The sequence below is a fragment of the Dryobates pubescens genome, chromosome 2, assembly GCF_014839835.1.
Source record: "Dryobates pubescens isolate bDryPub1 chromosome 2, bDryPub1.pri, whole genome shotgun sequence".
Taxonomy (NCBI): Eukaryota; Metazoa; Chordata; class Aves; order Piciformes; family Picidae; genus Dryobates; species Dryobates pubescens.
The window spans coordinates 49,143,857-49,170,696 of NC_071613.1; the positions used below are offsets into that span (position 1 = coordinate 49,143,857).

At 37.4% G+C, this 26,840-nt stretch overlaps 1 protein-coding gene across 1 annotated transcript in view; it reads right to left on the minus strand.

Annotated features, from left to right (window-relative positions):
• The window catches only part of ZRANB3 (zinc finger RANBP2-type containing 3), a 62,359-nt gene that overhangs the window by 13,546 nt on the left and 21,973 nt on the right, over positions 1-26,840 (minus strand). The window contains exons 3-15 of the mRNA XM_054177079.1: positions 21,138-21,156; positions 17,214-17,392; positions 13,899-14,130; positions 12,165-12,250; positions 9,926-10,097; positions 9,492-9,620; positions 7,874-7,993; positions 7,037-7,156; positions 6,384-6,563; positions 4,998-5,150; positions 3,604-4,072; positions 2,340-2,537; positions 1,768-1,859 (exon numbers count right to left, since the gene is read on the minus strand). Coding sequence (XP_054033054.1) covers positions 1,768-1,859; positions 2,340-2,537; positions 3,604-4,072; positions 4,998-5,150; positions 6,384-6,563; positions 7,037-7,156; positions 7,874-7,993; positions 9,492-9,620; positions 9,926-10,097; positions 12,165-12,250; positions 13,899-14,130; positions 17,214-17,392; positions 21,138-21,156 — 2,149 coding nt within the window. The remainder of the gene's footprint in view (positions 1-1,767; positions 1,860-2,339; positions 2,538-3,603; positions 4,073-4,997; positions 5,151-6,383; positions 6,564-7,036; positions 7,157-7,873; positions 7,994-9,491; positions 9,621-9,925; positions 10,098-12,164; positions 12,251-13,898; positions 14,131-17,213; positions 17,393-21,137; positions 21,157-26,840) is intronic.

The window sequence follows — 26,840 nt, forward strand, 5'->3', positions numbered from 1 at the left end:
CAGCTGCTAACAGCTCTCTCATGCTATCCACACAGCCTTCAACACCCTGTAAGAGTCTACTCCTGGTGTGACTCAACAAAGATAAAATCACTTGCTGCTTGCCCAGACAGTACCAATCCTGGATGCAAATCACCTTGCGATTGCATCGTGATAACACTGGACTGCAGCTGGCCTATAACAATGACCCAAGGACCCAGCCATCACGCCTTCAAGACAGCTATCAGATACCCCCAGGAAGGGAAGGTGATGAGTCAATGGACTCTCCACCTGTCTCCTGATGTGTGATACTCATGATTTCCTGGCTCCTGAATTCCTGAGGGACAATGCTCGGACACATACCTAAGGACTAAAAACTGTATAAAAGACTTGACCACTACTGGCTCAGTAGGAAGAAAACTGCAATGGAGGGAAGAAAAACCGCAGAGAGAAAAACGCTGAAGGAGGACCATGCCGCTGAGAAGGAAGGAAGCAGACTGAACCCTCTCTCCGTGTCCTAAGTCCTGCTTGCTGCTACTCATGGAGCTGACCCACGCTGCCCAGAGGGACCTCATCTATTCTCCAGCCAAAGCCTCAGCACCCTTTCTCTACAGACCCAGGCTGCCCAGAGGGATCACATCGCATCTCCAGCCAAAGCCTCAGCACCCTTTCTCTCCTCCACAGACTCAAACTGTCTTGGGGTGGGTGAGGGGTGTGGTAATATGATTCCTTTCCTCTTCTCTCTCTCTCTTCTCTCTCTCCCTCTTTATCTTCTCCCTCTCCCCTTCTTATTTCCATTTTCTCTATGTAATAAATAGTCTAGCTGTTGATATTTTGGCCTCGTTTGTGCCTATTAATTTCACAACACGGGAATATTCAAAAGAACTAGTCTCCTTCCCTCTCCGGACCGAGACACACCCCAACCCTCACACTCCCCCCTACACACAGGCCCTCACAAACACCATACCCACATCACCCCCTCACACAAAAGCAACCCTCTCATACCACACAGACAACCCTACAACCTTCTCTCCAACAGCACTCCTACATAGAATAAACCAGGTTGGAAGAGACCTTCAAGATCATCGCATCCAACCCACCTAAACAACTAAACCATGGCACCAAGCACCCACTCAGCATGACACAGCACCCTCCACAACCTCACTCGCATCTACTCAAGAAATATCACCCACAAAACATACACATTCTGTTCACAACACTTCTCCTCTTCTGAAAATATGGGAACATTACTCTATTTACTTAGTCTGCCAGGGTTCACTATCATTTTAATGTTAATTTTGAATGTTCTTCTATTCCAAATATTTTGTGATAAGACTCTGTAATAATAATGAAAGAACCTTAATCAACTATCACTTACAGTTCTAACAGATGATCTGAGCATACATCTAATATATTAGCCCCATTTTGTAAGATGATAGAAGCATTAGAATGTACATACCTATGGAATTGGTACTTAATTCCACTAGGAAAAGAACTAGAATGATGAACTATATAATATTTGTGTATTCCAGCTAATACACAACCAGTCATCTTTTTATAGAAATATGCATATGAACAACAAATGAAAGTATGCATCCCCATTTCATAGGACAACATTTTGCTTTGTAACTTTAAAACAATCAAATAATCATAGAATCATAGAATGGTTTGGGCTGGAAGGGACCTTAAGTATCACCTTGTTCCAACCCACTTGCCATGGGCAGGAACACTTAATAATAAACATGACTGATATCACCCTTATGATAATAAACATGTCCATTTCAGGTTTACCTTGGTGTAGAGGTGAATTCTATCAGTATTTCTGCTTGCACAAAACATAAGTCCGTCATATATTTCAAATGTGTCTGATTTATCTACAACTCCTACAAAAGGAAAAAAGATTGACATTAAAAATGGTTTTCTGTTCATTCATTAAAAATAATATTCTTTATGTATCTAATTACAGAACAACATAATAAGAAGCACATCTTAACAGCTTGCTGCTTGAGCTATCTGTGTATTTCATTTTGTGTTTCTCCTGAATTTCCTACCATCTGTTTTGCCAGTGGCTGTCCTGAACACAAGTAAATGTCATCCTAAGTTTCAATAAAACTAGACAGGTTCATAGCTGCTAGTTTGACATATTTCTTAAGTCAGCCAAAAAGTCTATATTGCTTCAGCAGTTGGAAAGGCTGCTTTTATCCATCACCAAATTCAATAAACATCCCAGGCTAAACGGAGAAAGTCATGTGCTAGTGTATATACTTCTGTCTGTCTTTCAGATGTGCATGTTTTTATTTAGAAGTTGTTTTTTCATGCCACAGGCATTTAATAATCTTCCTTTCATAGAAGTTCCACTTTACCTTCACACTTCTTTTCACTTTCTTCATTTTCAATTTCAACAGTTTCCTGTTTGCTGATTTCAACAAATTGCTGGGTCACCATTTCCCCCACATCTCTTCTATCTTCAGCACTGCACACTGTGCTTTTTTCATTTCTTCTGGAGTTCTTTAACATGTCTTCTTCAGTCTGGCTAGTGGGAGCATCACAACTTCTCTTAACTATGGAAGAAGAAACAAGAAAAACAATTATTTATGATACCCACACAGACAGGAACCTATCAATACACATCTAGAGACAGGACTATGTAATTGAAATACAAAGAAATTGTATTTTAGCTTCTAACAGTGTAAGCTCTTAGGAAACTAGAGCTACCTTTAATATTAGGAGAACAATCACACATGGAACAAAGTTTCCAATTTATGCAATTTAGAATAGAATAGAATAGAATAGAATAGAATAGAATAGAATAGAATAGAATAGAATAGAATAGAATAAACCAGGTTGGAAGAGACCTTCAAGATCATCGCATCCAACCTATCATCCAACACCACCTAATCAACTAAACCATGCAACCAAACCAACCAAACCAAACCAAAGTTATTTCATGCACCCATCTTAATGTCAAACTATATGTAATAAATAGCACAGTTATTATGTATACCATAAACATACAAAGTAGTTTCCCAGGCATTGATCTATACTTGTGAAATTTGGAAGCTGTCCTTACTTGAACAAGCATACTTTCAAACTAAAATGGCAAATACAAGGATAGAGTTATAAAAATGTTTTAAGTTTCCATATGGGTTGAATACATTTAATAAAAGACATTTACTCTGACCTATTAGAGTAAGAAGTGCCGTATTTTCCAGGTATTGTCTGTCACAACAAATATACAATACTCAAGTTAATAAAACATCATTAATTTTGACAGGTAGAGAAAAAGTCCTCCATTTAATTGTATTCAGAATAACCATAAACCTCAAGGGACAGGAAAGCTACATTTGCTGCAAAGAAAACTGAGCATATATTCTTTCTCACCAGTTGTATGTATTATTAACATTTATCTAAAGTTTCCATTTGTTTCTAATTAGAGCCATGTAAAAGATCCTTAGGAGAAAACAAAATTAAGACCACTTAATGGGTGTCTGTTCATGTGAAGACACCGTTCTTTATACTTTCCTTGCATTTGTATCTATTCATACACTCAGACACTCTGTGACTTCTGAAACTAATCATAACTGAAATAAAAGAGGCATGTTTTTCTCTGCAGGACACGTTACTTACCACTACTGCTTTGAGGGCAATTGCACATTTCACAGTAAGGGAGCAACTCGTTGTTACTGTAAGTGCAAACACTACACTGCCAAACTTTATTTGAAGTTGTACTTTTGCTTGAAGTATTTAACCCAGAAGGAAAGACTTGATTATTTTTTTCTGACAGTGAAGACAGCTCCTTTCCCATCAAAGATTTTGTCTTTTTCTTACTAGAGTTGACTGGACTAGATCCACTTAATCTTCTTGCTCTTTTAGCTTCGTGTTCACAGGTACTTTCATCACAACTTGTATCCACATTGCTTATTCTTGTGGAATCCAGGTTTTCATTGCTCTTCTCTGCATCCTCTTCTTTGGTGACTTCAGAAGATTTTGAATCATTATGGAACATCTCCTTATCAGAAAACATTTTGCGTTTTTTCTCAGTCGAGGATTTTGGGGAAAAGAAAGAACGTATGTCGTGCTGCCTTTCCTTTTCAAGCTGAAGAAGAGGAAAGAAATATGTAAACTGCACTTACAATCTGCATCAGAAGCTGTTCAATTATGATTTCTCTCCATTAATATTACTCCTTAATACAGTATTTTCGCCTTGGAGAGGAAACAAAAGATATCTTTCTCTAAGAACAAACAGCTACTTGGAAGAGCAATTCAACATTCCTATTCTGGTTTTTGAAAAGTATCTGCAATACTCTTATGAGCAGCCAGTACCAGGACAAGAGGACACAGTCTCAGGCTGCGCCAGGGGAGGTTCAGGCTAGATGTTAGGAAAAAGTTCTATACAGAAAGAGTGATTGCCCATTGGAATGGGCTGCCTGGGGAGGTGGTGGAGTCACCATCACTGGAGGTTTTCAGGAGGAGACTTGATGGGGTGCTTGGTGCCGTGGGTTAGATGTTTGGGTGGTGTTGGATTGGTTGATGGGTTGGACGCGATGATCTTGAAGGTCTCTTCCAACCTGGTTTATTCTATGTATTCTATGTATTCTATGAATATTCTGAAATAGCACTACCAGAAAACAAATACAGAGGACTAGAATACCTTTTTTGATGATGCCTATTACAAGGAAAGGTTTTTACACATTATTTTTTAAATAATGGCCAATTAAATTCAGGCAACTAATGAACCTGCAATTTAAACAGAAACTCCTTGGGTCTTATCTGACTCTGGGGGTGGGTCAGTCACCTAAGTGTAATATAAGCATCCATCAGAAGCCTGTAGGTGACATTAATACCCAACAGAGCACTCTCCCCAAACTCACCTTATTTTTAAAATGGAATTTTAAAATTTCCCCCATTTATTTAATATTTCTTAATTAGTAAAGCCTGCAGTGCATAGAAAGCACTAAGTGAACAAGAGTGTAGTTTCTTTAAAGAAAAGCAAACAGCAAAGCATAAGGTTTGAATCTTACATGTGTAAATAAAAGTTCATTTTTGGGCTCTTCAAGACTTTCATTTGGGGTCCAGGTCTCAGCAAAGTTCAAAAAATCCCATTTCTCCTTATCGCCTTCTTCAGCCTGTATTTTCTCTTTCTTGCCATTCAAGGTGCTGCCTGTAACTCTGGCCTGCAGAAACAAGACTAGCATGAAGTTTCCAGGGAATTGCCATGTTAGATGCTAAATTTAAATGTTAAATTTATTTATCCATACTCATTCAACTTGCAACCCTTGCAAACTGAAATCAGAATTTGCAATGTTAAGAACTCTGTAATACTACAAAACAACTTAAATGATTAAAACTGTTTCTCTTCCAGGTGCCATTTCTGCATGAATAATAGTAAGTAGCACATTTGACACACTACAACTTGCTCAAATTATCAGTATTTATTGAAGACACAAGATAATAGATACATGGTGTACATCTGTTACACTCCACACATTTTGCTTAGCACATGGAAACAAATGAAGGCAGAACTGCACAGTAAACTGTTGGTGAATTACTGAGACCCATCTGTGCCATGTTTAAAGACACTCTTAATGTACTGAGATTATTTCAGAGGTACCTACACGAATTAGAACAGAGAGTTTCATTCCCCAGCTGAATGTCAAAGACAGTTTGCAGCATCTGGATTCTTTAAGCTGCAATTACTTTTCAGCAAAAAAAAAGGGTTATCAGCTTCTCTCCTAACCATACAGACCACTGGTAGCCAAAAGCAGGAAAAATGTTAAGTTAGCATATGCATCGAAGAAACCCCTGTGTAACCACAATCTCAATGTAACCTGACAACTAGAATTTAAAAAGCAGTTCTTTCCATGTTGACACTTCTGGAAATGTCAGAATAAAAACCTGCTGACAGAATACGAACACACCTCAGTTATCAAAACAAGAGACTAATGAATGGTAGCAAAGGCTACAAAAAAAGGTCACAGAAACTAATCAGCCGAATTATTTTTCTTAGCCTTGTGAAGTTTTGAAGATCTTCCAAGTAAGGAAAGAAAGCAGGGTGGAATTTCCAGGGATGGTGATTCAACTTCACTCCAACCTCCTTTCAGGTAGGTGCAAAGAGCAATAAGGTCTCCCCCTTAGCCAATCCTTCTAGACTAAACAATCTCAGCTTCCTCAGGTGCTCCTGATAAGACTTGTTCTTGAGACCCTTCACCATCTTAGTTTTCCCTTCCCTGGACCCTCTCTAGCACCTCAGTTTCTTCCTTGTAGCAAGGGCACCAAAACTGAACACAGTACTCAAGCTGTGGCCTCACCAGTGTCTTACAGAAGGAAAGTGCCCCAGATAAGCAATGTTATTTTGAAAATGCTATCCATGGTGAGTTCTCGATTATTTGCTCCTGTTCTACACATACCTTGCGATTCAGCATTGCCCACATGAAAGTATCCATTGTTCCTTTTGCAATAAGGAAGTGAATATTCACAGAACTGCACTGCCCAATTCGGTGTGCTCTGTCTTCTGCTTGCTTAATATGGCCTGGATCCCAGTATAACTCAGCAAACACAACATGAGTAGCAGCAGTGAAAGTTAAACCCTAAACAAAACAAGTAGATTAATTTTAGAAAAAATGATTCCACACACAAACAACTGAAAAGCTTAAGGAAGTAAGAGGAACCACCTTGACAACAGATGGGCCTGTTATGCTGATTTCTTCCTTGGGCCTCAAACAGGTATAAGATTCAAACAAACCTTCAACATTGTGCAAAGACTGCATGCTGGTTTACATTATGGAAGTAAAATTTACTTCTTATTAATCTGGTGCTTTTAGACATATGGAGCTTTAACTGGTTATTCAGGAACAAGATGCTGCTGCTGCTTATCTTGATTTTGCTTAAGTAATTTCAATAGAGGCTTAAAACAGTTACCATGATTAGTGCAAAAAGATGAATACACAAGTCTACAAAAGATATATTGCATGATGACAAATTGCCTTTAGGAAGTCACCAATGACTTTTGTACCTATATTCATCTAGTTTCTTATTTTGCATACTTTTGTTTTTGTCCTACCTGACCAGCTGCCTTAATACTCAAAATAGCAACCCTGGTATCAGGATCCTTCTGAAACTGATTAGCAAGATGTATTCTTTCTGCTGAGGGAACACTTCCGTCTATTCGTATGTAGCGAACCTAGAACATACCATTGTAGAAACAAAATGACATTATCAGGGTTAATTTTTGGACCCAGTCATCTTGTGTCCCCACAGTGAAAATATGAAAACATCTCTTCTGCTCCTGTCACATGGGGACGCATCAGTACTCTTCTGCCCTTTGATTCACAACCAAGCCTCTGTCTAAAGAAGTGTTGTTCATGCTTCCTGTTCACAGATGAAGAGAGAATGAATATGGAATCTTAAAATGGCACACTCCACAGAAGAATATGTAATTCCCCTGACATTATTTATTAAAAAATGTCTTGTATTTGCAAAATAATATAAAATGGCAGTTAGCCACTATTCCCTAGCAACGGTTGATAATCCATCATCAAAAAAATGTGAAGGTTGTTTGCAAACATTTTTACTGCTTTCAATTAGATGTTCAAGTGAGATTAGAGTATTTGTAAAAAACCCCCAAAAATCCCTAGGATATTTGTAGAAAAACTTGGGAAACAACTGCCTACAAGGTTGATTCAACAATAAAGTATCATACCAGATACAAGTGTTTACATTATCCTTACATATAAAACAGTTCTAAACCACACAATCCCTTTTAATCCAGTGGCACTGTACATACTTAAAATCCATAAGCTCCTGTAGACACAAGTAGTTCCGGTCGAATTCAAACACAGCTCGTATGCATTTCTGAAGTCTCAAGTGAAACTTGTTTGTATATTTGTTAAATCATTACCTTACTTTCTATAACAGCTTGTGTACAGGCTTGAAGCATGCTTAAGTGATGAGCAAACACTAGAAACTTCAGTTTGTCATTTTCAAGCATCATTTTGATATAGTCCTTTACTGCTCCTGCCTGGAGTAAGAGTTCACATTAGTTAGACACACAAAATGTTCACAAAAAGGCTTTATTTTAATGTTTTATAATCTCTTGTGATTTGAAAAGGTAAATTTCCATACTTTTTAAAAAAAATCCATTTAAGACTACCATTCTTAAGTATAAAATTATTCATAGTAATTGAAAAAGAAACCCACAACTTTACATCTTTGAGAAATATCATCCCTTCAGAGAAAAAAAAATCATTTATGCTCAGAAGACCACATTCTTCCATATCACTGTAGATAACCCCCCTTTTTAAGTTGTATCATTATCTGATGTTTTAAGCCATATTAAAAAAGCAGCAAACAGAACTGATTTCTGCACAAACATATTTCAAACAGACAAGATACTGGTTAATCAGAACTTCTGTATCTGCACCCACATAAAGCTATATATCAAAACTGAAAGAATAATTTTGATACTTTCATGATACTGGAATCATAAAATATTGCTCTATTTAAACATTCATAGAATTCTTTTGTGTCAAATACAATTATCAATATCTTTTACAAAAACGATTAAAGTAATGATGGCAATGAATAAAAAAATGTATCAATGGTCAATGGTTAATGCAACACTCCAGATTTCATTTTTGTTCCTCTCTTTTTCTTCTTTCAAATTCCTGGATTACCAGAGGGAAGAGACTAGAAAAACAAGAAGAAATAGCAACAGAAACACAGTGATATTTTCAAGGCAAGGAGAAAAAAAAAAAACCTGAAGGAATTGGTCAGAATCTCAACTCTTACTGCTCCAGCAGCCTGCAGAATCTTTTTTCCCTTCTCCTTTTCTAAAATTAGGTTAGCATCATGAAACCTGATAGCAGGAGAAAAAGTAGGTATGTAAAAGATTTTGCTCATTAATTTGTTTTTCTGTACATCTTCAGTGAGAGTACTATAGGAGTAAATGCAGAACATGGGGTCCCACTTGATAAAACAAAAAGAGAGCAGCTGCAGGGGGATCATACTTCCGCACTTATCCGTGGGGAAAACTAGTACTGACAGAATGGAGTCTGGATGAGGGCTGCATCAGCACCATCCTGTGTCAGCTGCATCAGCTGTCAACACACAGGTATGTCCCTGAAGTACCCACCTTCAGTAGATCCATATGAGATGCCTTTAGTGCTTGGTGGATATCTGGTCAGTAATGGTCTTAACACTTAACTCAGGTCTTTATATACATAGAAAATACATAGAATAAACCAGGTTGGAAGAGACCTTCAAGATCATCGCGTCCAACCCATCAACCAATCCAACACCGCCCAAACAACTAACCCACGGCACCAAGCACCCCATCAAGTCTTAAATATAATGGGGTTCAGCCTATTCCACAAATGTACAGGGGAAAAGAGTGTTTCTTCATGTCATGATTATAAAACAAATCAACCAGCTTCATCTCACTTCAAGCCAACGTGACTAATTTTCCTAAGAACACACTGGGTATTTTAAATAGATTAAGAAAAGATTTCCATACTTACCTTGGCAATGGCTGTTTCCTTATACATGTATGTGATTAGATTCATGACTTGAGAGAAGTGGCTTTCAGTAGCTTCTGAATTCAGATTTCTCATTAATTTCTCCCACTCTGCAAAAGTGGCATTCAATTTCTAATTGGCAGAAAAGATGAGTGGTTAGATATATAGCACAAAGCATGTTCTTCCTCACTATGTACATTTCAAGGGTGAAGCATTTAGGCACCAAGTATTTTTGGGAACTCTAACAAATTTGGCTAAATGTAATTCCAGGATTCAAAATCTAAGGGAAAGGAAGACAAAGGAAGAAGACTGTACTAAAATCAGAGAAAAATTTTCCTCTCTTTTTCATCTTTCAAATTCATATGTATAATCCACACAAATACACAGATACTACTATTTACTAACAAGAATGTTTGTAGAAAAAGTGGAAAAATCACCTTAGCTGCAGCTTCTGGGAGGTCAAATGGAATACGCTGCCTGACTTTGGGAGGCAACTGAGTGAGAACATCATTCTTCAGTCTTCTGATCATTATTTCTCTCAGAAGTTGATGCAGTTCTTCCAAATTCGAAGCTCCTCTACAGTCCCATTGAGTCCTTTTACCAAAAAACCTGAAAATGAAAAATCCAGCACTGAGGGAAAAAACTAGCTCTTCCAATTTTGATTGAAACCTTCAGTGTATAATTAATTTTAAAACACTATTAGATATGAAGATGTGTTGGAGTAGGCATGAAGATGTGTTGGATAATACCACTTGGTGTTTCTGTTTATGCCAGAGAGATGATTGATTTCTGTCTGATTCATTCTAGCACTGTTTCAACTTTCTAGCAGATACTGCTGTCCCCAGGCATTGCCACCCATCAGATGCAGCCAGTCCTCTATATCATAGAATAGTTTGGGTTGGAAGGGACCTTAAAGATCATCTAGTTCTAGTTCATCTAGACTTCTCCTTTCTACACAAAGTCCAGGACAGTATTCTAAAATGTGTATTTTTACTGGTAACTAAAAAAACCCCCAAACAATCAAAACCAAATTCATCATAAATGAGAGAATTTTAAGCCTTACTGAGTTTATCACCAGTGTTCTAGTTGGCTGCCTAGCACCACTCAGGAAAGGGGCTGAGAGATTCACTTCTACACTGGGTAAGTACCAGCAGAATGCACTCGGAATACTACACAGATGAAGGATAGCAATGTCTCTTCCAAGCTGGTCTATTCTATTCTATTCTATGCTATGCTATGCTATGCTATGCTATTCTATCTTTTGCTCATAACCCGTTTTGGTCTATTTACATGGATGTCCTTAAGAATGTTTCCTCCCTCCAGCTTCAGCACTGAGGGCATAAAAGAAATGGTAGGCAAAATCTCATCTTTAGAAACATGTTTCTGTGAAGACCTAAGTTAAAAAAAAAAAACACAACATTTTCATGTAAAGTGTGGCATAAAATAATCTTATCAATTAAAACACAGGATGTTTTGTTTCAGCCGAGTTACAAAGACAAAGTTACTTACTGAAAGCTTGCCAAACCCTGAACTTGATTATTTTTATTACATTTATGGTATTCCAAAAATAAGATAATCATCTATGATTGAGTAGCTAACCATGCTGTACCCACGTACACTTGTGGTGTGAAAATTACACATGCATTCAGTCAAAACACCATGGAAAAAATAGCATTTCTCTGTCTGAAAATTAGACAGCAGTCTTCCGAGTTATTTGAAGTGAAATGCTTACAAAATGCATGTGATGGAGGAAGAAAACCAAGTTATATGAAAACCACATAATTGTTGCTGTAATAATTAAATTGAAATGTTAGCCAATTTAGCTGACAAAATCTATTGTTTTGAATAGATTCAAAGTTGTAGATATGAGGGTTTTTAGATAAGGAATTTTTCAAAGCTACTTCCCCTTTCATAACTTCTTTGTCATTCTAGACTGTAACATCAGCTTCTTCCATCCCTTCTATTTTAGAATATAGCTAGAGAAACTGATCAGAATCAGAATCCTCCTAGACATAGTTACTTAAAACAAATGAAAGATGAAAATTCATGAAACATGTAAGTAAGGATGAAAATGGCTTAAAATTCATTAGACACATGTGTGGAAAAATGTGTAATGAGTAATTCTACCCAACAAATTGGAGGCAAGTGGGTAGTCATGAAGTTACATTGCCTATGTTCCACCCCTCAAAGAGAATTGCAAACACATTACTGTGCTTTTGTGAATTTTATACCTTTACTTTTACTCAGTCAACCTGTAAAATACAGAGAGAAGTACATCTCCACCCCAAAATGGTGGTAGAGCAAAAAGTGTGGGTCCCATAATGAAGATCGTAATGTAAATAGTTACATGGTATGAGCATAAGACTTGAGAGCCATAAACTCTAAAGTTTCAGCTGTAGCTGAAACTCCCACTCTAAAGGTCAGACATACACACTTCATGCTACCTACATTTGTAATCATTCTACTTAACAGAATGCTGCCAATTTCAAGCTTTAATAGCTTCCACATTTGTCCACAAATAAAATTTCCTTTTCCCAGTCCTCTTTCATGGAGCAGATGGTATCTTACCCTGAATTTCCAAGTGAGATGGTATGATAGAGCAAAAGACTGCTTCTCTCACTTCACAGAACAAGAAAATCAAAGAAACTTAGAGAAAAATATACAATCCACTAATACCTGACACGAGCATTGCAGTATTTTTTGGCATATTCACTCCAGGTTCCAAATCTTCTTGGGAAGAGTGCCTCAATCTGCATGAAAAGCTGTATTGAAAAAGCAATGACACTGAAAAGTTGCCTATAAATGTAAGACTATTCAGAAACGTTTATCACATGATTATTATGTTAAGTTTAAATTCCATAGTTGCATAAAAAATACAGTTTGGCACACATGCAAAAGACATTTTACAGGAGTAGGTATGTGTCTTGAGATGGGACAGTTGTGGGAAGCCCTCAAAGAACAACATACCCTGAATGCTGCAATACAGTGCTGATGACACGGAAAAGACACTGAACAATGAAACAGGGATGAGAAAATGTTATTCCTAAAAATGCAGGTTTTGTCATTTGCCAGGTACACTGGCTTCTGCAAAGCTTCAGTACAGGTATTCCATATTCTGTTTCTTAAGATACAGGAAAAACCTACTCATTCTTCAGTTCTACTTTAAAAAATAAAGTAAATACAGACCAAAAATATCACACCTTTCTTCCCAGCTTAGTAACAGAAGGTAAGTATCAGTTTACACATTTCTTAGGCAGAAAGAATCCTACTTTACAAGCTGGGTTATTGTCAAAGCTTTCTGGATTCAAAGATCACTACTGGAATCCAAGACATACTGTTGGGGAAGCAGTGGGAGAATACTGACAAAGAACTCTCTCCTAAATGCCTCATATTATTTTCCATTCAGTCGTGAATTTTGACCCCACTACTGTAATCAAGAATAGTTTGTATGGAATCTCCTTCCAAGACCTTTAGCAACCTTTACCAGTTGCTTACTGATCTTGGTATCAACGCACTATATAAAAGGATAACACTTTCTAACTTCAGTTCTTCACCTAGGGTTGGTGCAATGTCTTTGGTATGTGTGCAGGAAATTTCATATTTATCCACACCCACAGATATAAATATTTGTTTGAAAGTCTTTAAGCAAACACTGATAATAAACCAAGCCCTTTTTCATACAATGGATACCTTTCTTGAGTTATAACCTCCATGAACAAATTACATTATTAAAGGATCTTGGCAGAAATTCTATTTACACAACAAGAAACTAAAGTATTATTTAAATAACCCTTATAACCTCCCTAGGCTCAAATCAGCTCTTATCTTCCACTTATTTCTACATTTGATAAAGGCAGTTTTCTTGGATGCAGTATAAAATCCAGGTGTTTTTTTGTTTCCACTCTGCTACTTCCTTCAAAGGGGAATTTGTCTTTCTGGACTGTGACAAGCACAGGGTATATATTTTTCCACTTATGCAATACAAGTGAACATTAGGAATATTCAAAAGACCAACAGAGGACTTTCTTTACCAGATGATGAAGTAGAAGATTTAATACCATTTTTTGTCTACCAAGGACAGTCCTATTCAGTAGAAACAAACAGTTCTCCACTCAGGCTCTTTCATTGCTATTTTCCCCAACAGTCTGCTACATGCAAGATTAATTTCTTATAATAACATTGTCTCAAATCACCTGTGCAGGAGCTTGAAACAAGTTTGTAGAACACCATTGTAATCAGCTACAGACATTAGTTTAGTTTCTTGTGCTTCATCTAGTGCACTGTTTGATGTAAAAAATAATGCATGTAGTTGTATGTATTTAGGAAAACGACAAAATTGTTTCTTTATTACTTGACATCACCCTTAAAAAAACCCAACAAACCCAAAATGAAACACAATAGGTCAAATACCTCTTCAGGTCTTCCTAAAGCAGGAGTTCCAGTAAGAAGAATAGCTCTAAGAGCTTTCTGCACGATTGGTAACAAAATCTTGCTGCGCTTGGCATTTCTGGATTTTATGTAGTGGGATTCATCAACCACCACTACCTTGAAGTTCTGCCTGTACAAAGAGTCTACTAAAGTCTGTGCATCAGAAGTTAAGAGGCCATACCCCAGAATCGTTACTTTGCTGGTTGATATTCTCCTAAAAGAGAAAATCCACAAGTTTCCTTAGTACGTTTTCATTACAGGAAAATTAGTGGAGCAAAAGAATTATACCAATGTATTTTTTTTTTTCAGAAGGCATGCATGATACCTTTTGGATTGATTAATTAGTGGGATGGCAGGCTAATAATAACAAATGTTGGTGTTTAAAAACATTCTAGCATCTCGCACATATGAATCACACAGATTTCACAACTGTTTTCAGAAGACATATCTTGCACTTAAAAGGAAGTTAATTTATCTGGTTGCATTGCTTCAACTTCCCCTCCTTTCCAGGAGTACTGCATGGGAAACAACAATTCTCTGCATTTCCCTGTCCACAGAGCCACCTAGCAGAAGCCTAAGAGGACCAGCTGGACTGTCTCTGAGTATTTGGGTAATGTAAAAGTTTGGGCTGAACCTCATCACCTGAGGAAAAAAATTAAGTATCAGAGCTGTCTATCCAGCTCTTTTGCTTTGCTTGAATAGAATACAATCAAAACAAAACAAAAACCCAACACAGAAGTAGAGAATCAGCAAGACACATGATGAAGAAAATAGTATTTAGGTGGAAAAAGAATGTCTTAGAATAAATTTCATGACATATACAGGACCAAGGCATGAACTGATTTTAAAATCACTAGAGAGCACTGTGGCCCTTCAGGAGCCTTGGAGCAAGCAGCACAGCAGCTCTCAGAGTTGTTAAACAAATGAGTCACCAGAAAGGGAGCCATAGCTGATCTACCCATCTGTCAGACATTACTGCTTTGCTGGAATGACTTTTATTTGCTCTCCAGTAGCAACAGATCAAAAAACCCAGCTAAGCTGAAGTTTCCTTGAGCATTTAAAAGGAACAAAGCACATGCATGCATTCATGCTTCTGGATATGGAAGACAATGGTTAGAGCTCTGGCACTGTGGTATGTGCACTACAGACTGTGGCTGTCACTGTATAGATGAAAGTAGCAACGAGGAAAATAAGAACTTTCCCTGCCCCCTGTGTGAAGGGTGGATAGAAAAAATATTACAAAGACAATTATTTATTCTTATGGAGCCAATTTATTTGCTGAAACATCCACTTTCAAATTTAGTTAAGAAACTAGAAGACCTTAGATTGATGCCTAAGTAATTTTACCCTGTTTAAGGAATGAAACAATATTCAAGCAGAAAATGTCATTGCTGAACTTTTGAAGAAGAGCAAAGTGTAGAACTGAGAGAAATCATAGCTGAACATATGGAAGCTGAATTTAACAAAATGCTAAATCAACTTTAGCAGCTGTATTTTTGCATTTGCATTTTGTTGCAAATGCATAAACCACTTCTTAATGTTAAAATATTAGTTAGTGCAACAGCTACCTCATTTATGGCCATGAAGCCTCCTGGTAGCTAAACAAGCAGAAACATAAGCTTTCCTCTTTTCTTGTTGTTGAATAAAAGTGATAATGGTTAAGGTCTATGCTATTTAGAAATCTTTAGAGATAAACAGAATTCTGTTTGCCATTTATTTTTGCCATTATTTCCCTTATGCCACATTTCATCTTTCAGGATTCAGCACTATAAGCATTAAATTTGTGTTCATTTTACCTGAATAACCTGCTCACTGGATCCTTATTTTACTCCCCCTATTCTTATGATAAACTTAAATTTCGACTGTCTGTAGCAACTATCCCTCGATTAAGCTTTTGAAATGCAATTGCGGTGGTATTTCTCTGGTTCCATGCTGCTGTCTCATCTGCACATCTTGGCAGTCAAGTTGCTTTCTGATACTCCTCAGACAACATGAAGATCAGTCTCTCTTACCCAGAAGTTTTAGAAAAACATCTAGACATTACCACAAAAATCAACCAGGTCATTTACAGCAAAGGAGACTTAAGGATAGCCTGGTAATTCAGAGTGACAGGAGAGTCAGCCTAACAACATGCACGACTTGTAGTCTGTCTTTGATGAATTAATGCTATTAAGGATAAAGAGAGAAAACCTAGGTCATGATGACCTTTTCAGTTATTTAGAGGATACTTAGAATAACTTACAAATTTCCTCAGTGCACCAAATAGGATTTTAACAGTAATTACTTCCTAATTTTGTAGTGTATACAAATGTGTTCAAAATGTTTTAGAGGAGCTAATGGATACAAGCTAATTCATCAGAGTTGAGAAATAACTGCATATGTTCAATTTGAAACATACTGAAATAATCTGATTTTCCATTGACAAACCCTTGCTACCATGCAAAAAACAGTCTTCTCAATTTCAAAGCAGATGAGCAGCTACTGTAGTATAATACAAAACTGGGATGAGTGGCTGATGCAACAGAGGGTCACACTGCCATCCAGAGGGTCCTTGACCAGCTGGAGAAACAGGCTGACACTTGGCTGAAATTCAACAAGAAGTGCAAAGTCTTGTGTGCAGGGAGGCACAACGCCCTGCACCAATATATGCTTGAGGCCACCAAGCTGGAAAACAGCTTAGCAGAAAAGGACCTGGGGGTCCTGGTGGGCATTACATTGAACATTAGCCAGCACTGTGCCTTTGCAGCAAAGAAGGTGAATGGTATCCTGGGTCTGAATTAGACAAAGCGTTGCCAGCAGGTTGAGGGAGATGACCCTTCCTCTCTGTTCAGCAGTGCTGAAGCCATGCCTGGAGTGTTGTGTCCAGTCACAATGAAGGACCATGTTGATGACTAAGGGACTGGAGCACCTCCCCTATGAGGAAAGGCTGCCTGGGACTGTTTAGCCTAGTGACAAGAAGGCCTGGGGAAGGAACTTACTAACATATATAAATACCTGAAGGGAGGGTGGAAAGAGGATGGAGCCAGGCTCTTTTCTGTCATGTCCAGTGACAGAACCATAGGGAATGGACACAAACTGAAACACTGAAGGTTGTCTCTGAATCAGGAAACACCTTTTTTACTGCAGGGGTGACTGAGCATTGGAACAGGTTGACTAAAGTGGATGTGGGGTCTCAATCCTTGGAGATAGTAAAAAGTCCCCTGGACAGAGTCCTGGGCAACGGACTTCTAGGTGACCCTGCTTGCACAGGGGGTGTTGAATAGGCCTTTCTATAGAATAATAACAAACTTTACTCACCCAATATCAATTTTGTTCTGAATGATGCTAATATCATCTGGAGAGAGTTCTGGAATCCACTTCTCCATCTCTTCAGCCCAAGGGTACCTCATAGATGAAGGCACTACAATTAAGAGAGGCCATTCATTTTTATAGTAATAGGAAATGGCAATTGCTTGAATGGTTTTGCCTAGACCCATCTGGGAAAAGAAAACAAAATTAAAAGAAATTAATAGAAGTCCTTGCTCAGAAAGCACATTTCATTCAGAGAATACAAAAATACTCTACAAAACCAGAACTTGACACAAGAAACAAAGCCAATGAGTTAATTACATGGTATCTATTTCATTGTCAATTTGTTACCAGAGATCACCTTTTATGAAAGATCTTTCTTGTTACATGGCTTAATATATATCTATCTGGTTAGCTCATTAAAGCTAAAAGAAGCATTTCCATTAATTTCAGAAGATTTTCTCTTGTGTGACCTAGTAGGGCAGATGATGAAGATAAAACTCTAAACTGCTAAACAACTAAAACCATTTAAAAAAGACTGTGCAAGTAAATGAAAATATAGGATGTCATCTCAAAACAAAATCTGACAACTTTGTTCTAGGCTGCACAAGGAACTGCAGAACAAAAGAAAATCTTTATGAAGAACTGTGGTTTTGGGTCATTAGAATCATAGAATCATAGAACTGCTGAGATTGGAAGAGACCTTTGAGATTATCAAGTCCAACTGCTCACCTAGAGATTACAAACTCACCACTACTGCTACGCTATTACTACTTAACCACATCCCTAAGGAAAGAACAATGACCAAACACTTTGTATGAGGCATCCAGACCTTACCATAGGACAACAATACCTCTTTATTCTGTAGTAAAAACCAAGCTCTCACAGCCTTGTTGCTGTTACTGGGTGTTTACCTACAGCAAATACCCAATCATATGCACCAGGAGAAGGTCCTCCTTTCTCATGCTGAAGATGGGAGCATGTGGGTGCTGATGGATAACCCTCTCAAACTGCAGCCAGTGGTCTGATTAAAGTCTATCCAGTTTTGCCTTATACTGGTGCAAACTGGAAGCTTGAGTGGGTAGACAGTGCATTGAATGGGTGGACATTTGTGCAGCACTGGACCTATGCATGGGGAGCTTTAGGAAATGCCTGCTTCTGCAGGAGCTTTTGGGAGAGTCCTTTTGAGTGGGAAATAGATAAATTAATTATCCAAACTGTCATATTTTTGTGGTGCCTCTTGAGTAAACCCATTTCTGAGGCTCTCCTAATTGCTTTGCGATAGAACAGAAGTATTTATCAAACAGCTGCATCAGGAAACCACAGTTCAGTAGATCAGTGACAAGAAACTACTCTTTCCAGTCACCATAGCTAGTAGTTTCTCTTTATTCTGTGACACAAGAGAAGTCCAACTAGTGGACAATTCAGATTTATAGATAAGGTTAAGGGTAAAGACCTGATACATATATATTTAATAAGAAAGCACTTGCTTCATATTGTCAAAGTAGGAGTGCTCCCATCTAGTGAGTTATGAATGTAGATAACAACAGATGAATATAAAATTCAGAATTTAGAGTTTTGTTAAAAAAAAAAAATTAAGCTCCCAGAATGCAGTTACTTTCCTTACTTGTTCACATGCTAGGAGACAGTTCCAGACTCCTATTAAGCACTAAATCAGAGAATGGCCTTAAAATACTCTGTTTAGGTTTTCGACAGAGTCCAGTGGTTATCTGAGTTGACGTGCTGCTACCTAACTACTCATGGTACAGACCTTACTTGTGTCTATATATTATTCCCTTTGAGGGTGGCAGAGCACTGGAATAGGCTGCCCAGAGAGGTTGTGGAGTCTCAGTCTCTGGAGACATTCAAAACCTACCAGGTCATGTTTCTTGATGCTTTACTTTAGGTTACCCTGCTCTGGCAGGGGGTTTGGACTAAATGACCATCAGAGGTCCCTTCCCAATCCAATTCTGTGATATGCTCAGTATTGAGATTAAATGGACGGATGTAATGATATCACAAGATTTCCCACACATAGAAGAAAATGTAATGAATATGTCTACTATTACTAGAATGAAAAATAATCAGGGAACTACTGTGATTAAAACCTGGCAAGTTTTCATTGAAATCTTCCTGCAAACTCTGCCTGTGCCACCAGAAGTGCTTGTGCCAGCTGAAAACAAATCCAAGTTAAAAACCTAAAATAAACCAAATACATTAATTCTTAGTTTGTTGCACAGTTGTCTCCCTAACTCACACTGTCCAGCCACTAACAGACTGGTGATCTGGTTATGATCCAGGCAACTGAGTTGAAATGAGTAGGAAGTAAAAGGCAAGTCTCTTTGCAGTAGCACACCAAGAACTGACTCTAGATCCCATATAGTTGATCACCAGTCTAGGTTGTATGAGTGTGAGTGTGAGAGACAAGAAAAGAATGTAGAAAATATGATGGTCTTGGGTTTTGATTGAAACACATCTCTCTCAGTAATGGAAAGCCTGAACTTTAAGGGGGAAAATGTTGCCTGTCCCCAGTCCAAGAAAGAATGGCAAAGTATTTCAAGAGTGTCTTCCAAAAAAGATAGTGTTATTATTGTTATTAGTGTTATTATAATCTTCATACAATTACATATTCCAGGTGTATGTACAGTAATGAATAGAATAGAATAGAATAGAATAGAATAGAATAGAATAGAATAGAATAGAATAGAATAGACCAGGTTGGAAGAGACCTTCAAGATCATTGTGTCCAGTCTATCATCTAACACCACCTAATCAACTAAACCATGCAACCAAGCACCCTATCAAGTCTCCTCCTAAACACCTTGATACATAGTCTCTTTTTGCATACAAATTCACAACACTGACGTTTCTTTAAGCTGTATTTTCTTATTTTAGAGATTTGTCAACAAGCACGAGATTCACACCACTGCACACTTCTTCCAGTGCCAGACCTACTGGCATAACCACACACATATATCTCAAATGTGTAATAATATATCTACATACATGAATATACATTATATTAAAATGTGGCTATATTAAATACATAAATATACCTTGCAGTATGTTTTATTGCTAACATAACTGTGCACAGTTTATCTTCTTATTCATGGGAAATAAGAAACTTTGTTTTAATAAACAAACAGATGATGTTGCTGCTGCTTTGATTTTTCCCAAGCTTTCCTTTCATCCTCCCCTGAATATTGTGTGTTACCCGTAGCTTTCAGAAGTTTCACATTCTATGCGAGGATAGTTTAGCTATAATGAGATTTTTATAGTCTGAGGAGACGCTTTAATCTCAGAAATCTATCTCTCTCCCCTCCATCAGTGTTTCAAGAAAACCCAAATTAGATTTGGGAAACAATATGAATCCCCAAACATTCCCTTTTCTTTCAGTATGGTTTTATAATGACAACACATCAAAAACACTGTACTCTATTACAAAAATATTTTATCTCTAGAATGAAATCCTGGACTCAAAATTCCCTAATGCATTTTCAAGTGTATGGAAGTAATCCATTTCATTATTACCATTTTTAAGAGAATCAATCTTTGGAAGGCCTAGCTGTTCAAAATTTACCTCTTTGGGCCAGAAATGTCACCTAATCCATGAAAGATAGCAGGACATGCAATTATAAAATGTTTTCAAAAAATACAGCAACACAACTAACTATTTTTAAGACTTCATGACACAGGACATTTAACTGCTCTAAACACAATTAGGAACAACCTTCTACTGTATCTCAAAGACTTTCAAGCTTGTCAAGTTTCATTTTTTTCCCCACTTAGATATTTTCAGAATATCTGCTGAGTATTAATGTAATTAGGCTTCTTTCACTGCCATCCTTTCTGCCTACATCTTTCACAAACTGTGTTAACATAAGAATGCTAATATAAGAAAAATGGTGTTAGAGGAACAGGAACATCACTTACCTCATCAGCAATCATACACCTAATTAAGAAACAAGAGGGAAAAATGCAAAAATTAGTAGTAAATACAAGAGATGGCTCAATACATACAGTTTACTAGAGGCTATGCATTTACTGAATCAATGAAAGGAAGAATGATAGATGTCATTCCTACAGATACCAGCTACAAAAGTAAATTTGGTATGAATTTGGAAGTAAGCACAGCAAAACTAGTAAATCTTGCCCACCCTATTTACATTTTCTAAACATTAAATGTTATCAATGATAGGAATTCCTTATTTTAGGTTATTTCAGTTACTTAATACATATATTCATAACTAAAGCAGAATTTGAGAACTTAAATGTTTCTAGCCAATGAAAGCTTCTTCATAAAATTTTTGCGACCAGATGAACAAAGACAATTGTTTGATGGACATTTAGTTAAGTCATTAGATGGATGATGTTGCATCTTTCCCAATATGTATCCTTGGTTGTTTTACAAACTCAGATCTCAGCTATTTCACAAACTTTTACCTTAGCTATTTTACAAATTTTCCCAGGTTGGAAAAACACCCACAAAACCAAACAACCCTCCCACAAAACCAACGAACAAACCTATCCAATTAAAAAGCATTATCTAAAGAATTACAAGAGCTCGTTCTACCTCCAGTAATTAGCAGATAAAATACACGTACTAAAGTCATACTCAACAACAAGTTCAGAGGAAGGCACAAGTCCAACCAGAAATTGTGACAATGAGAACAAGGTGAGGAGAAAAGCTGTTCTAGGATTTATGATGATGTTCCCTTTTATAGCAACTCTGAACAGCATGAAGATACAGATTCATTAAGTATCTTCATGCCAGAATCAAGGAATTTGAAGGCAAGGTCTGAAACCTGCACAAAGTGTGAATTTCTGCATCTTTGTCAGAATTACATAGCAATACCTGGGTTGCAGTTAAATAACTGGCAATTAGAGTAATTCTCCAGCTACTAAGTAATCTGGGAAGTTTGTCAAATTTTCTAAGTTGTCATAAAAAGCAAATTGGAAGAACAGCTCCCACCAGTCAGGATCACTGTGCCACACAGAGGGCATGGGCTTAGTCAAAACACTGACTGAGAAACTGAGCACTGAGTGCTGTTGGTTGAACTAAGTGACAGCAGTAGATTGACAGATCTATGCAGTCCATCACTTTCCTTGAAGACTTATAAATGTTGACTCATAGAAAAAAGTGTCAAGTCTCAGAAATGCTGAAATGTTTCAAACTCTGGAAGGGAATATACTTCACAGGCCACTGCTTATTTTCCTCCTGACTCAAGAATCCTTCTGCCTTGTGCTTTTCACTTCTTATCCCCTGTAGCTCTCAGTCATGAATGCAAACCAGTCTTAATTAATTGGTCTCGATGAACTATTCTTCATAGTCTGTTCCCAGACAGTTCAAAGGAAATTGAAACTTTACTCCTATGCTACAGAACTAGATATGTATCCACTACAACATATAACTCAAATTCAACATTCCCTCCATGAAAAAATGGAAGAGATCTTCTGTGTCTCCAAGTCAATAGAATAGAGTAGAATAGAATAGAGTAGAATAGAATAGAGTAGAATAGAGTAGAATATAATAGAATAGAGTAGAATAGAATAGAGTAGAATAGAGTAGAGTAGAATAGAATAGAATAGAATAGAATAGAATAGAATAGAATAGAATAGAATAGAATAGAATAGAATAGAATAACCCAGGTTGGAAGAGACCTTCGAGATCATCGTGTCCAACCTATCATCCAACACCATCTAATCAACTAAACCATGGCACCAAGCATCCAGTCTCTTCCTAAACACTTCCAGTGATGGTGACTCCACCACCTCCCTGGGCAGCACATTCCAATGGGCAATCACTCTTTCTATGAAGAATTTCTTCCTAACATCCAGTCTAAACCTCCCCTGGTGCAGCCTGAGACTGTGTCCTCTTGTTCTGGTGCTGGTTGCCTGGGAGAAAAGAGCAGCCCCCGCCTGGCTACAACCTCCCTTCCGGTAGTTGTAGACAGCAATAAGGTCTCCCCTGAGTCTCCTCTTCTCCAGGCTAAGCAACCCCAGCTCCCTCAGCCTCTCCTCATAAGGCTTGTGCTCCAAACCCCTCCCCAGCTTTGTTGCCCTTCTCTGGACACATTCCAGCAACTCAACATCTTTCCTAAACTGAGGGGCCCATAACTGGACACAGGACTCAAGGTGTGGCCTAACCAATGCTGAGTACAGGGGTAGAATGACCTCCCTCCTGCTGGCCACACTGTTCCTGATACAGGCCAGGATGTCATTGGCCTTAAAATATAATGCACTGAGATATACATGTTGTATATTTTTAATACTGAAAATCTTTTAAATACAGAGCTTTTAGTGGTAAATACTTAGAAGTTACTGTGGCTACCCAAAACCACAACAGAAGCCTTCTTTTCTGCACAGAACTTCATGCTAACGACTAATGTTTGTACCAGCACCATGAACTTACAGAGCTGCCATTATGTCCAATAATATACATCTTGACAAGGAACCAAAATGGATGTTTCTGTGGTCGAAACAGAAACCTCAGCAGAAAACATACACTGACACTTTTCAAACTTGACACAAGATAAATATTTGCTATTCTAACAAATACAGCATGCTGCTGTTTGCTCACTCAATCTACCAATTTGCTTGCTTTCTTTCTTTCCACTAATATAAAAAAACCTAAAAATTCAAAACATATCTTATATAACTTCATGACTAACAAATGAGCTACATGCAATAGATTTGTGGCCACAGTCTCCAAGATGTTAGGGATAGAGTGATGAAAACAAAGGAAGAAAATGTAGCAAAACAGCCCCCCTCAAAGCCCGCACAGATTTACAAAGGAAAAAAAGGCAGGCAATTACTTTTAGTGGCGACTCATAATTGCTGGGCTTTAATGCCTGTAATTTGCAGCTGGGCAGAGACATTTATTTGTAGACAACTAATACATAATTCTAATTTTAAAATAATGTCAGGTTTTGCTCACTTCAAAGACTGCCTTCCCCCCCCCCCCCATTTAACACTCATTGTTAATTTCTTGAACTGAAGTTTTCAAAACAAGTCTTTCTTTTTGCAGACTCTTTCAGAGGCCAACTGCTTTCAGCACATTAATCATGTGGGGTTTTTTAATACAGTTTGAAGCCTGAAATGATTTGGAATGCACAACTGCCCAGTGTGGCAGGGTTTTTTAATCTCCTTACACAAATTCTGCAAATGAGTAAGCCTATAGCAATTAGCTACAGAGCAGGGGCATCTCAAGAATAAACCAAATACATTCAACTATATAGTGTGTTTAATGTAAGGATATCTGAGCAAATGTACAAATATAGCAATAGCCAAGAGTATATCGCATCCAAGTAGCATCTGGTAGTAAGGAAATGTGGTAAAGAGGACAGGAATACAAATGTGCCAACTTGTGCTGACAAATACAGAATTTCTCAGTGTAACAACTTATATTTTAGTAGAATTGCATAAATAATGAAATGTTAATTATGCCAGTTGGGAGACACAGAAATCAAAGTGAGGATATATGAGATTCTATTGCACTGTTCTTCAGCATATGTGAACAATTTGGACTCTTTTTTCAGGACAACAAGCTAAAAGGAAGAAATTCAGAGTGATTTACAAATTGCTCTGACAATAGGAAGCTGAATAGCAATCAAAATAAAATGCCTTTAAAAAATGTCAATGACAGGAACAGATGTTTTTTTTTCATAAAATATTTTTTTAGAGTGAATTTTAACCATTAAACTTTGATGATGTATCTGCCAAAGAGTAAGAAGTTGTTCTGTTTTCTTTCTGCGCTCATTTCCAGACTGTGCTCATAAAATCTTTGATATTATAAAGTAACTTCTGTTTTAATAGCTATTAATTTCCACTTAATATGTCTGAAGTGAAACTTACATAGCAGTGACAAAGTTTATGGCTTTTACATATTTATAAAAACTCATCATTTTGTAGCTGGAAACATGAAGTAATTGCCAACATTTTATCCATAATATAGCCACTCTTAAAAGACATCCTAGCAAAATCATCAACACAGTTTCACTTTCCTTGTTTCTGCAATACCAAGACAAATAGTGATTCCACCTACATGCTTAAAAGTTGCATATCTACAGTGATATTGTGCCACTTGGTTAAGCATCCATTCTTTTCTCCCAGCCAATGATGAAACATTTTTGTCGTAAGTAGTCTGGATTTTCTTCCTGTTCTTGCAACCCATCCATTATTTTAGTCATTTAAACATTTGATTAGACATTACAAAGTGATGTGAATCAAATGCACAGAATTGGTTTTAGAGTATATCTGAATGTGTTAAGTCCTCTGTTATGATACACTTAGCATTGTGAATCACTGCTTTGATCCAGCGTTCATACTCGAATTCCTGAACTGCTACAGATTTAGAAGTGCTGATTTAGTCCAATTAACATTACTGACAATTACACTTGATAAAAGTTGATCTGACATGACACACATGATGAGTTTGTGTAGAGTTTAACAAAACAAATATAAGTGGAAATTGAGGATACTAAAATTACTTTATGACTTGTTGCATTCTAGAGCATTCATTTTCAATAGCTTTCACAGTTTTAGAGAAAGAACCTTAAAGAAGCCTGCTTAATGTAGCTAAAAAATAGGATTAGTCCAACCTTTTTTCATTAGCTTCTAAAACAATTAAAACCAGCTTATATTACTGAGTGGGAAATCATTAAGTGTTTTCAGTTTATAATCACAACAATTAGATTGGAAATGTAAAGAAATTCCTCATCATTAGAGTCTTGGTCGCACAGACTGTACCAGATATCTAATAGCTGTACTCAGACATTAAGAATCAATGCTTTACATTTTGCTTTACATAACCTTAAAGATATGCAGCCTCTATTTAAAACAAACCTCAGTATGTTATTGCAGTCAGACAAGCTGCCAACATGAACATAAAGGTTCTGCGCTGTCAAAGCAGAAGAAACTGATCTTCAGCTACACTGAAGGGACAAATACGTATTTTTGTTTCACATATTTTGACTGCAAGAAGACAGACTTCTTGTTCTCTGAAGTTCAATTAGTCATTTCCTCTCAACTGGTAGTTACCCAATCTGAGCTTCATCATTCATATCCCATCTGTTCATATGACACCTTAATAATAGCTCTATCCAAGAATATAAATCAGAGCTATGATACGCAGTTTCATATCCTGTTAAAAGCTCAGCCCACATGGTCAAAAGTTTCAGAAAAGCAGGGGGGAAAAAAAATACCACTTTAGATGTTTCAGTCACACTCTCAGCAGCAAAGCCCAACTGTGCAAAAAGCACCACAGTCAATGGCAAATTCTTTCGGATTCTTTCCCATTTAATTTTACATGTTTCTCTTCACAGTGAATGCTGTGGCTAGCATTTGAATCTCTGTCCATTATCAAGGAAATCTGCTATTTTTTTCCAAACAGAATGCATCAGAATCTCATTGGGATGCATTGCACATATTGCTACAACCTTTCTACTACTCCTAACCCTTGTGCACTTGTGGGGTCAGCAATGGGCTTTGGGAACCACAAAATCTGGGCATTTTCCACTGGGATTTAATAATCCTTTGATTTCAAGATCTAAAATGCAAACACATATAAAAAAGCAGGAAACTCTGTGTAAGAATGCATCCTGGTAAGAGAATCGGCATGCAGAGACGAAAGCAGTA